Source organism: Mucor velutinosus (genome assembly GCF_035048745.1).
Source record: "Mucor velutinosus strain NIH1002 chromosome Unknown tig00001542, whole genome shotgun sequence".
In the NCBI taxonomy this organism is placed as follows: domain Eukaryota; kingdom Fungi; phylum Mucoromycota; class Mucoromycetes; order Mucorales; family Mucoraceae; genus Mucor; species Mucor velutinosus.
The window spans coordinates 585516-597983 of NW_027041924.1; the positions used below are offsets into that span (position 1 = coordinate 585516).

General features: G+C 39.1%; 6 protein-coding genes across 6 annotated transcripts; 4 read left to right on the top strand and 2 right to left on the bottom strand.

Moving 5' to 3' along the window:
- Positions 1–517: 517 nt before the first annotated feature.
- SLP2 (Synaptotagmin-like protein 2) lies at positions 518–2783 on the bottom strand (the record flags this gene model as incomplete). The annotated part of the gene is made up of 9 exons (XM_064824166.1): positions 518–600; positions 660–755; positions 814–952; positions 1010–1424; positions 1487–1794; positions 1854–2139; positions 2203–2336; positions 2391–2515; positions 2576–2783. 9 exons carry the CDS (start codon positions 2781–2783, stop codon positions 518–520), a joined length of 1794 nt encoding a protein of 597 aa, XP_064677102.1.
- Positions 2784–2983: 200 nt separating this feature from the next.
- ATC70_004867 (uncharacterized protein) lies at positions 2984–4612 on the top strand (the record flags this gene model as incomplete). The annotated part of the gene is made up of 2 exons (XM_064824167.1): positions 2984–3007; positions 3062–4612. The coding sequence occupies 2 exons, from the start codon at positions 2984–2986 to the stop codon at positions 4610–4612; spliced, it is 1575 nt and encodes a 524-aa protein (XP_064677103.1).
- A 693-nt stretch (positions 4613–5305) lies between these two features.
- On the bottom strand, positions 5306–6053 carry BEM3_2 (Rho GTPase activating protein; the record flags this gene model as incomplete). The annotated part of the gene is made up of 4 exons (XM_064824168.1): positions 5306–5353; positions 5410–5746; positions 5819–5892; positions 5955–6053. 4 exons carry the CDS (start codon positions 6051–6053, stop codon positions 5306–5308), a joined length of 558 nt encoding a protein of 185 aa, XP_064677104.1.
- A 150-nt stretch (positions 6054–6203) lies between these two features.
- ATC70_004869 (uncharacterized protein) lies at positions 6204–6626 on the top strand (the record flags this gene model as incomplete). The annotated part of the gene is made up of 1 exon (XM_064824169.1): positions 6204–6626. One exon carries the CDS (start codon positions 6204–6206, stop codon positions 6624–6626), a length of 423 nt encoding a protein of 140 aa, XP_064677105.1.
- A 412-nt stretch (positions 6627–7038) lies between these two features.
- GCD7_1 (GCD complex subunit gcd7) lies at positions 7039–7478 on the top strand (the record flags this gene model as incomplete). The annotated part of the gene is made up of 3 exons (XM_064824170.1): positions 7039–7273; positions 7339–7391; positions 7452–7478. 3 exons carry the CDS (start codon positions 7039–7041, stop codon positions 7476–7478), a joined length of 315 nt encoding a protein of 104 aa, XP_064677106.1.
- A 341-nt stretch (positions 7479–7819) lies between these two features.
- ATC70_004871 (uncharacterized protein) lies at positions 7820–8417 on the top strand (the record flags this gene model as incomplete). Its single annotated transcript, XM_064824171.1, has 4 exons — positions 7820–7867; positions 7929–8062; positions 8121–8259; positions 8328–8417. The coding sequence occupies 4 exons, from the start codon at positions 7820–7822 to the stop codon at positions 8415–8417; spliced, it is 411 nt and encodes a 136-aa protein (XP_064677107.1).
- Between the last annotated feature and the right edge of the window lie 4051 nt (positions 8418–12468).

A 12468-nucleotide genomic window follows, 5' to 3' on the forward strand; every position in this document is an offset into this window, starting at 1 on the left:
GACTCCATCACTTGCTATTTATTCAAATAGGTCGGGTTGCACGAAATACGATTCTCATCCTCATTTAGTAATTCTTTCCATAAAAACGATCAAACGACTTGTGAAAAATATCCGCAGCAGCTCATTATCGTAAACAACAGATAAACTGCGGTTTCTTGTATTCAAGGGTGCAATATACAGTGTAACGCTGATCAAACAAGCACTGTAGCCTATTCGAGAAATATTTCCTACATTTAGCTTGATGCATATGTAAGGTACACCATAGCAACCATATCTTGGCGCAGCTTGTGCCTGTGTAGATTACTATCCGGGCTGCTGGTTTGAAGCTGATCCTTTTGCTTCTTGATAGAGCATCAGTCAGTTACTTGGCAATGCTGCCAAATCTGCCGTCTATACATAGCTGATCCGTGGAATCAAATGTGTTCCATGGAAATGATGACTACAATTGAACTCATGTACGCGCAATCCGTGGTGTTTAATGTCTAACTCTGTCTATGGGAGAACTTTTATTTATTCTTTACCATCCACCGCCATCAAAACCAGCGAATCCTGCTAATAAAAACACTGGGAAATATGGCTTTTGCTCGATTTGCGAACACCCTATACACATAAATAGAGATTAGATCCAACAGACACATCAATCCTAATGAGCAACTCACAATTCCACGCAGACGTTAGTCTACCATCAATACAACTACCCGCATCGTAGAAATTATCAGCGCCAGATCCGTCAAATGCAAAGCGGAAAAAATCAGCTAGTGACACATTCCGAGTCAGTCAAACCGCTCCATGTCAGTCTATGAATCAACTTACTCAGGATGGTCTTTCTGCAGAGATCCAGACTTTCAAACTTGTTTTCGATAAACTGGCAAATACCCTCATCTTTTGCCAAGTCATCCAAGATATTAATGGTAATACATATAGGGCTCAAGATACGAGCGACTTGATTATACTAAAGAGATGAAGCATGTGAGTAGCTTGCTAAGCGTGACACATACAACTTGCTTACCTTGTCAATAAACATCAGTGCATTTGGCACATTTTTGTCGCCCAAATGAATCACACTACTACCAATCCAGGTACCTGCCTTCTTTTGTGCCTTGAATAACGTACGATGCATCTCTCGCGACACAGCAGGACAGGGTTGAACACGATGCACACCTTGGCCAGTTTGCGATAAGGTATAAGGATTTGAGGTCGACAGCATGTCTTGATCGGCCAATGTCCACAGCTTAAACATGTCGTTCAAAATTTCTTTCCACAGCTGCAGTGTTTGATTCACATAAATGTACTGTGTTTCGTGATCGTGGCTCAGACGATGGCCTTGAGATCCAGATGCAATGGACAGAGAGTACTCGGAATCATCGCCATCGTCAGGGCTAAAGTATTTCTCGAGATATTTGATCATCTTTTCGCAAGGATCACTACAAAAAGTGGTAGAACAGCGTCAGTAACCAAGCCGAGACAGTCCTGATAGACAACATACCGATTTGCTCTCAAATAAGCATTGTTATCACCAATACTGTACAAACAATGACGGATCTCATCAGCAGAAATGTACTTGGACTGATACTTTCGACTCAGTTGCTCAATGCTTCTCTCTTTGCGCTTGATCTCTGCTTGAATCTGGGGTCTTGTCTTTCTATCAGGCATGATCTCCATGGTAGCCAGCAATACAATCTCTTCATGCAAAACACCCAGGCAGTCTCTCTCCTCCAAAAAAGTGTATACAGTCTGGATAGGCACAACACAATCGAATCCAAGCATTTCCTTGACCTCAGGGATCATGGAATCCTATAAACGTCTCAACTATATAAGCCATCTTGTAGCAATACAATGCATGAGGTACTTACAGACAAGAGATACATTAATTTACCGTAAGCACTTCTCATTTTCTCAGGGTTCATGATCTTGTGTCTACGTCCAATCTCAAAGATGGTCTGGAAAAACTCCTCATTCTCCTCATAACTTCTCTCTGCAAAAAGCTCCTGACCGCGCTTGTAATCACATCCAAGCACAATGCCTGTTAGAATGGCACACAGTTCCTTGATTTGATTGACGACACGCTTTGCTTTTCCAGTGCTGCTTTCATTGTCAATCTTTTCCGTGTATTCCGTCACATTCAGCGCTGCCTCCAGCCTGCAAACAATACTATCAGTATCCATTGCTGCTGTTCCAAAAATCGAACGATCTCTGCCTTACATTCTCAGGTATTTTCTCTCTTCCAACTTGAGTCGCAGTGGGATGAACTTGGCTCGGTTCTCCATGATTTCTCTGAATTTTGCTTGCTTGGATTTCTCAGAGAGAGGCTCTACTACCTTCTCGTCGATTTTGGCCTGCTTGAATATGTATTAGATACACAAGCAATCGTTTGTACATGATCAACTCACATGGTCGTGATCCACGAGTGTCTCGTTGTCTTGATCTCCATCTGTTTTATCGAGTGTCGCTTGAGTCGATGTCGAATATTCTCTGCTCGTGTGCAATTTGCGCTTGCCAGTTCTATGAATCATGCCTACAAAAAAAAAAGCACCGTAAATCATGGTTTCTCGGCAATAAACCTGCATAAATTTACCATAGCAAACCTCGCAAAAAGGCTCATTGCATTGAACACAAAAAGTATCTGCAGCTTGGTCTTTGCATTCCACACAGAAGCCCTCTTTGACTTGTTCATCCACTACTGCTGGGTTTGCTTCAAATGACAAATCCTCTGTATCCATGATAGACACATTATCTGATAGAATGTCTTCTAATTGATGCTTCTTGTTCTCGTCTGCTGGCATATTAGGTGAATTTCAGGTAAACCTGTAATTGACTCTAGTCGCATTTGCAGTCTGCAAATCACTAACCGCACATTTTACTTGCAATCTGTTGGTGGCGTACATGAGATGGGAAAGGTAATCAGTCACTTTTTTTCTGTCAATTTGAAAGGTTTTCAATGTATTTGATCTAATGCTGCTTTTTCCTGTAACTAAACACAAACATGTCACCTGCAAAGATTGAAAAGGTAATAATCTATACTGAGGTCAATTCGAACTGACAGTAACAAAACATCTCTTAGGTTGAGAAGAGAAAGAGAGACGAGGACGTTGCCGTCAGCAAAAAGAGCAAGAAGGAGAAAAAGGACAAGAAGAAGGACAAGAAAGACAAGAAGAAGGAGGCCAAGCCTGTTGAAGAAAAGATGGATGTCAACACTGCTGCTCCCGCTGCTGTTGAACCCAAGAAGGCCATCAAAAAGAACGTCGAAATCCTTGCATCATACAAATATCAACAAGACGACGAACTCACTGCTCTTCCTCAAAGCACGATTGACGAATTTTACAAGAAGCACACTATTGAGGTCACTGGCGATCTCAAGCTTCGTCCTATCCTAGAATTCAAGCAAGCTGGTCTTCCTGATAACATTTTGGAAGTCGTCAAGAACTTCTCCAACCCCACACCTATTCAAGCTGCTACATGGCCCATTACACTCTCTGGCCGTGATATCATTGGTATTGCCGAGACTGGCTCTGGTAAGACACTTGCTTTCACTATCCCTGGTTTAGTGCATATTGCTGCCAAATTGAAGAAGGGTAAGAAGAGCGGTAAGCCTTCCATGTTGGTTGTGTCCCCTACTCGTGAACTGGCTATGCAAAGTGCTGAACAAGCTGAAGCTGCTGGTAAGGCTGTGGGTGTCACTTCCATCTGTGTCTATGGTGGTGTGGACAAGCAGCCTCAACGCAGAGCTTTCCAAAGAGGTGTTGATATCGTTGTTGCTACTCCCGGTCGTTTGATTGATCTTATTAATGAAGGTACCTGTGATTTGACCGATGTTTCTTTCATGGTGTTGGATGAAGCTGATCGTATGTTGGATGACGGTTTTGAGAACGATATCCGTTCCATCATGAGCTATTCTCCCAAGGATCGCCAAACACTCATGTTCTCTGCTACATGGCCCGAGAGCATCCGTAAGCTTGCCAGTGATTTCTTGAACAATCCTATGCGTGTTACTATCGGTTCACCTGATCTTGCCGCCTCTCAGAATGTGCAACAAATTGTCAAAGTCATTGACAACCCCAGAGACAAAGAGCGTCATTTACTGGATTTACTAAAGAAGGTTCACAAATCTCGTACGAACCGTGTGTTGATATTCGCACTTTACAAGAAGGAAGCCATTCGTGTAGAGAGATCTCTGGAGTACCACGGTTACAAGGTTGTCGGTATTCATGGTGATAAGAACCAACAGCAACGTACTGAAGCTTTGAGCTCCTTTAAGGATGGTTCTTTTCCCTTGATGATTGCTACTGATGTTGCTGCTCGTGGCCTCGATATCCCTGATGTGGAGTACGTGATCAACCTTACTTTCCCTCTCACTATCGAGGCTTATGTCCATCGTATTGGTCGTACTGGTCGTGGTGGTAAGAAGGGTACTGCTTACACTTTCTTCACCCCCGAAGACAAGTCGCATTCAGGCGAATTGATCAATGTTTTGAAGCAAGCCAACATGCAAGTCCCTGAAGAATTGATGGCTTTCGGTACTACTGTCAAGAAGAAGACTCACAGTGCCTATGGTGCCTTTTACAAGGATACTGGAGGAGAAGTCAAGAAGGCCACCAAGATTGTTTTCGACTAAGCTTCATTTACATTTCACTCTTTTTATTTTGCTATTAGACTTATTATTCTCTTTGTTGACCGTCGTGCAACAGACTGCCCTCTCACACTCACATCCCCATTTTATACTTTTTTTTGCATGTAATTTCTTATCCTTGATTAAAATATTTGATTTATCGTTTTAAACTATACGCATCTGATACAGACAAGTTGATAGTGTACATGCATGGGAAATTAAGAGCTGAAATACTGATCATAGCTATGAGTATGCTTGCAAAGTTCGTTTCTTACTAGGCTCCTAACGTCTTGATACGCACATCATGGGCAAAAATCTATCTGTTTAAAGACCTGGTATTTTTTTTTTTTTTTTTTTTTTTTTATTTCGGATCATAGGAAATCAAGGAAATATGTAGTTGATGGTAAGCAGCTTGCTTGAGCGGCTGTCGTGCTTAAATGCATAATAGTATCACAAAAAAAACCCGAAAAACGTTTTTGATGGATCACAAAATTGAAAAGGCGTGTGTGGCCTGAATAATGCTGCCCAGAAAGAGGATGATTAAATCGCCAAATGCTGCCAAGATTAACAAAGATTTGAATGGTTTGCATTATCGTATTTGTTGATGATATGATGGAGGTTTTGTATGTTTATACTAAGAAATGAAAAATAAGCTAAGCTTCTGAACGAAACAAATGAACACCGCTATCAAACGCGCAATCAAGGAGGTAGGTAAAACTCGATTTGACTCTCGTAAAAGGCAATGAGCTAACGGCAAAACATGAGTTGCTAGTAAAACCAACGTCAATTGCTATTACACTTACTTGTTGAGGACAGTACTTCTTGATGATTCTGGTGGGAATATAGGTGTTTCGCTGTCCATTCTTCCACTTGACTTCAGCAAAGAAGGTAGCAGGTTCACTATGGAATACATTAACGATGGCTTCGACATCAGACCAGACAAGTCCAGAAGGAGGTGCAGTGGAAATTTGGGAAGACCTAATCTCTTGAGCTACCTTCTTTCGGTCGACCTTTGTTGCCGGCGGTGCAGCTGGACGCTTCTTTGGTATAGTAGAGTCTGTTTCATGAAGTTTTTTTTTGAATGCAGTAAGAGTGTATGGCTGAGTAGACCAGTAGTTGCTGATCAGGCCTTTAGAATAGCTAGCGAGGGAAAGAGAGAGATAGAGCAAGGGTCAGCGTACAGCAATAAACGTAGGCATGTATCCAAATTACACATTGCGTTCTTTTTCCCAGGTGTTATATTCAGGAGCATAGTCTTTCCATTTGATGAGGTATTCAACCATACTCTACCAAAGGCAATACAGTCAGAATTCCTTTTTTCGCATTAAGATTTACACGCGAAATTTACTTGATTCTTTGCAGAGCGTCGGTGACCAACAATTTCCTCGACTTCATAGACAGCATCCTCTTCTTCTTCCTGTACTTTTTTGCTTTGTTTGGGCAACATCTTCACTTTAACAATCAACTAAAAAAAACCCCACTGTCTAAATTCTCGTAGGATTGCAACCTTCATGTTTAAAACGTCACACAATCAGCACTACTAGTAGCTCCATTGGCAAGTGCATCCGCTCTTCTCTGTTCTCATCCATTCTTTATCATGTATCCGACACTGACGCCTGTAGGAAAAAGCTCGCATTGGTACACTGAAAAGCAAACTGTCCAAGACAAGGCGCTGGAGATAGCGTATCTGGAGGATAAAATGGAAGCAAAAAGGTTGAATGACATCCAGGTGGGTATTCCCATCTTGATCCGTGGCCAGCCTATCCTACCCTCGAAGATGACCAACGTCAATGGAGACAAAGACGAAGATGAAGAAGAGCCTATGGAGGAAGAGGTGGTTGACGATGATGGGCTTGATGAGACGGATCTTTCAGCATCCCATCTCCCAACTGACAACGATGATTTCCACAACCCCATGTATGACCAGCAGCAGCAGCAGCCTCAAGACGATGATGAAGACGACGGCACGCAACCACATACATTCCGTTATGCAAGGTACGACTCGGATGAATCTCCTTGATATGTAACGTTTGGTCAATGTCGATTATACCCTTCCTGCTGAGACAAAAGTGAATAAACTATACGCTAGATGGATCCAGTACATTATCGTTTGGGGTAAGGTCAACGGAATATAGCAAATACACTAAGTAGTGGGGGGGCGCCCAGAGAAGAGCAATTTAGTAGTAAGAGATTCAGGAAGGAGAGTCTTGAGCATTTGGATTTTCTCCAGATTTGACATTTCTACTCATTCAATATGAATGTCCAATCATGGCACGTACGTCATCATAGGCACTGAGATAGATTGATGTAGTGGATGAGAGAAGGCGAGCCCCACACCCCTCAAGCGGGAGCGAAAACAAGAGCTTGGATTGTTTTGTTTTTGTGTTTTTTGTTCTTTAGCCCTTTCTTATAATAACAACATCTCAAAAATCATGTCTACTCCATCTGCAGTTGCTCATCGTTTGCATGTTCAATCACTCTATAAGCGCTCATTGAAGCTTTCGCTCGATTGGTATATTCAACGTGATTTATGGAGACAAAAAGCTCTTCAAATCAGAGCTCAATTTGAGCAAAATAAGCATGTAACCAGCCCCAAGGAAATTCAAGCTCTTGTCCAGAAAGCAGAGAAAGAACTTCAAGATTGGGCTCATCCTGATCCCTACAAATGTAAAGCTGAACGACATGAACAGATTCTGGACGCTTACTAATATATCCACCTTTCAAATTTGTAGTGCCTATGGGTCCCGAGGGTACCAAGTGGGAGCGTAATCTTCCTCCTGTTGTCGTAAGTGATTCATAGTGAATGTTCAGCATGCGTGGTTTACTGACGGCTTGAATTCTCTAGAATGATGCTGCTGCCCACCACCATTAATTCGAAAGATTGATATATATACACAACAACCGTTTTGGGCTTACAATCCCGTCTCATGCTTATCTCTCTTTATTTTTCTTTTTTTTTTCACATATATTGGTCGAGGAAACACAAAATTATGCTTGTTAGGAGATGGCAAACAGATAGAAATAAAAAAACTGATACTTATTGAAAGTGAATGTCATTGTAATTTAGAATTGTTGGATGGGCCTCTAGAGAGGACAATGTTTTTGATAGGTCATGTGCGGTGATTTCAGGTTCGCTTGGTCAAGGATTGCCAACTATAAAAGATTGGAAAATTATACCTATTATATTGTTTCTTTTCTCTTTTTCTCTTTATCATGTCTGTTGCTTCTTCTCGTCTTGAAACTGTCAAAGATCACTTAAAGGTATATGATCTATTCAGCATAAATAATGATCTTGATGTATCTAACCACAGGTCTTCATTAGCCTACAATGTCAGCACACAAGAGCCCTATCACTTGCCACGTTCTCATCGCTTCTTTGGGTACTCCTGGCCAAAATATCGATGTAAAGATCGAAAAGTTGGATCAATCTGGTGCCTTTGCTACTCTCTCTACTTCGTAAGTTTTCTAATGATGTTGGACAGAGCATGATGGGATATTCATGCTTTTTGAATAGTCAAACCAACAGTGATGGTCGTTGCCCTACCTTGTTGCCTGAAGGCTATAAGGCCGAGAAAGGTATCTACCGTGTTACCTTTGAAACCAAGGCTTTCTTTTCCAAGATTGGTCAAGAATGTTTCTACCCCTATGTCCAAGTAAGTATATGGTGTTTTTGGCAGGAAGAAGCAAAGCGTCCAAGGTTTTGACATGCTATTTTTTATAGATTGTCTTTGAGTTGGCCAACCCTGAACAACACTATCATATTCCCTTGCTGATCAGTCCTTATTCTTACACTACCTATCGTGGTAGTTAAATTATTCGAATATACTACTGTAATAAAATTGTATGATAGTTGGTATATTTTCGTCGGTGTAACAATATTAAGAGTTGAAGAGTCTGGGGAATGTTCAGATATTGATGAACGAGAGTTCGAATCCGTCAGAGATTATGCGTACTATCCTTCATGAAATAGCTAAATGTTAGGTGTAGCAACGGTTATAGGTATTCGTTCGCTGAATATACGGTTTATGCATTACTTGGGACTGACGGTCAAAGAACATTTTCAAAAAATACCACAAAGTTGTAGCAATACAGATCATAATAGTTCGTATTTTGTAAACCTAATAGCGGGTTAAATACGTAACACCACTATGGAGATACACATTGTATAACAGAAAACATATTTTTTAGTAGATAATTGCTTAATACGCTCGTATTTACTGCACTGCTCAAGCAAAGAACAATATACGATTGCATGATTGTAGAATGTAGCTGCTTTTCAGGCCATATACTGCCAACGTACCAAAGTTTTTTATCACCTCATTACGAGAAAAAAGCACTCATAAATAGGAAAGCCTGTAGTCATTTTAAGGAATTACATCTAAACACTGTGAACAGAGATATTACAGCGATTTTGCATATTTTCCTCAGTGCTATACAGTATCGCGGATTGTTCAATTCAAGCATGATATGCATCTAAATATACGGTTTGCTTAGAGCATAGCTCTTAAAGTACAAGTCTGCGGTACGTAATGTATCCGTAACTAGTGTTATCTTGGCTTATGTCTGGTGGTTCAGATCACTAATTACACATCTGAAGCATTAGTTTTATATTTTATAGATCCATAGCGTGTACTGTATGTGGCACATGCTCTTAGCCTACCTTAAATGCAAGCAAAGCTTGAGGTAATAGCGTCATCCATGCTAATAGTGCCATCTATTATATATGATCTATTTCTATGTAGTATAAACCTCTTCTTCTTGACACTTTGTGCTGTACCTGGAGTTTGTTTTGCAGTTAAACAATTTTCTCATCAATCTAGTGTTATATTTATGTAGTAGTTTATATAGCAAAATGAGTTACCTGAAAGAAGCTTTAAAGTGCAGAACGTGATAGGCGTATTCTACACAAACTAAGTATTATCATAGTAAATACATATACTGTAGTATATACTACCTTTAATTCACTCAATCCGAAATCAGCGCTATTATATATATATATATATATAATTTTGCATCATTATTATTGTTGTATATACATTGATGTATCATTTCTAAACCGGATCTCCAAATGCGTAGAAACAAGCAGTTCAAGCACCGATCACATCAGATCATAAACTTTGACATGAAACAGGATTCAGTTACGATCCATATCATGGCATGTTCAGGATAATAGATTGGATCTATTATCCTATCACCCAAATCAACCCATCTAATACCTTATCCTCACATCAAATCCTTCAATTCAAATAGTATATAAACCCTCTTATTTTCAATGTAATAAACGATATTCTTTACCTGATTAATTTCATACTCTTTTTTTTTATAAATAATTTATTTCTGATAAATCATACATCAACTGATTTACACCATATCAGCAAACAGCTACCTCGACGCAACAACAAACAATGAAAAGAGTGGAATTTTTTTTATTGATCAGTAGTACTCGCCGCATATAATATACGGGTTGTTTTCTCTAGAAGAGCGATGAACGACATTGAAGAGGCAATCATTATTAGGTAGCGGAATATTAATTCATATGCTAAGTTGGAAGATTTACTATAACTGAACAAGATAAGCTATAGCTGTCTAGCCTTAAAAGCAAGATTCTCCAATATGTCAAGTATCTATTGTTAACTTGAAACCAGCAAGTTAATATGGCCCTTTTCGTACGCTCCGGTTTTTAAAATGCTTGGTCAAATGCATACTTGCCTGGTGTACACATGCGGAAGCTCAACGGAGATTTAATATCTATTGTTCTGAATGAGGATTCATAGGATTCGGAAATCTATCGACCTTAAAAATGCGCGTTTCCTGATAGTAACCGTTCCTTCAAACTTATATGAAACTTGTAGAGAATTCAAAGGAGAACACAATGGTGCCCATATCCAGTCTCTGGTGTACATTGTTCACTAGAGATTTGGTACGATTGTTTTTGCGGTTTTTTAACTGTTTTCTAAAGATTAATCAGTATTTGTCATCAAAACATTTTGCTAAGCATTACTAAACATTGTAGACCAAAAAATTCCTATCGAATGAGGTATTGCTTAAAGCTCTGACATGACTCTATCATGAAATATTGACAATCTTGTCCTGACCAAAAAATCGTCACCAGATTTTTTGCTTGCTATCATACGTAGATTTTGAACAAAAATCTGCGATTTTGCATGATACCCTTTTTTGACCATATCTCGACAAATACTCACTAGATTCGCACAAAGCAAAGGCGATTCGATAGCTCTACGTTATATCCATTTTAATATAAGGGTTTAAAGTACCAGGTGTACGTTCCTTCATAAATTTGCTCAAAATCATATATTTCGTGAGTGCAGTGAAATCAGGTTTTAATAGATTTCACAAAAAAAATAAAGCAATAGTAAAATACAATAGAAATCAACTGTATTTTATTTGTGTATAAAATGAACTGAAGATTCTGGAATTGAGTAAAATAAGAAGAAGGGTATTTATACATTTGCAACTAGCTTGTAGAATTAGTGATGACAGAGAGCAATAGGTTCTGCTATTGCGATATCTGGCAAATGTTGTTGACGACGTTTGATTTAAAGTGGTAATCAATGCAAGAGCACTGGCCATAAGGATCGATTTGAGTAGTCTTGATGGGTTTGGGCGAGCTATCGTCATAGCATGATTTAATGTAACCTTGATGGTTTAAAGTGTGATGTTTGTTATTGAAGTATGGAATCCTTTATCTGGGATATTGTGCAACTATGGCAGCAGGGCATAGTTGTCATATTTGAATATGCTTGTTATTGATTTGATTTTATTTGGATAAAGATTTCATCTCTTATTACGACCATCATGGGTGTGATTGAATACACTGTGATCAGGAGTGATTCATTCACACGATATGCGAAAAAATTGTGTATCGTTACTTTGGTATGTTTAAATGGTTGTTGATGTACATTTGAGCGCTTTTACTAATAGATCCAAATAGCATGAATTTGAATGAGTGCTATTTGATGAATTTCGGTTTTCAATCAAGTTGCGTTTGGGTGGCTATTTCATTACAACCATCATGCTATAAACTCTAGCATAATGAAAAGTATATGAATGCATCCCAAGGATGCATTCTCAATAAAAGTGTAATTCTTTGGCAGATTCAATTTTACATTGTATTTTGACATAACATGCCCTAGCCAAAAAATGTACCCTCTACAACTTTCATTACACGTACATCTCACATTCATATAGTAATTTAAAAAAATTTACTAGCAGCATCTATTCAAAATTAACTATTTTCTAAAACCTCCCTTTTCTCAACAACCATGCTACCTACGCAAATTTCAATTGCACCATCGTTTAGAGGGCAAAAAACTGGTATAGGAACATGCTAGTCTCAAGGCTCTAGCATCAATATTTAGAAAACCGATTTTCGATCGTCCAAAAATTGAAAACCTCAAAATCAAAAACCATTTTGTACATCCAGGTCCTCGTAGGAGAAAAACGATTGCTCAAAGCTAACTTTTGCTGTAGTGGCGCATACAAATTTCTTTTCATGCCTTGCTATTAGTTATACCAAGCCCTAAGTTTATTTTATAGACTTGAGGACCGCATAGAAGATGCTCCCGTGGCCTGGTGTTGTCAATAACACCTTATCTGTCGACCTATTACTCGTAAATGCTCTTAATCAAGAGGTTCTTATATGAAGCTCATTACTGCTCAAAGTTAGCCTACTACTTTGAAAATTTGTGCAATTCACAATGGTCATTGAATGGCCATTATGTAATTGTGTGGAGCCTATTAATGTAAAAATGTTTAAAGCTTTTATTAAATAATTACGAGATTGAAGTATACATGAATTTACAGGAAAAATACAATTGAATAGTAATAGGTTATAAATTTGG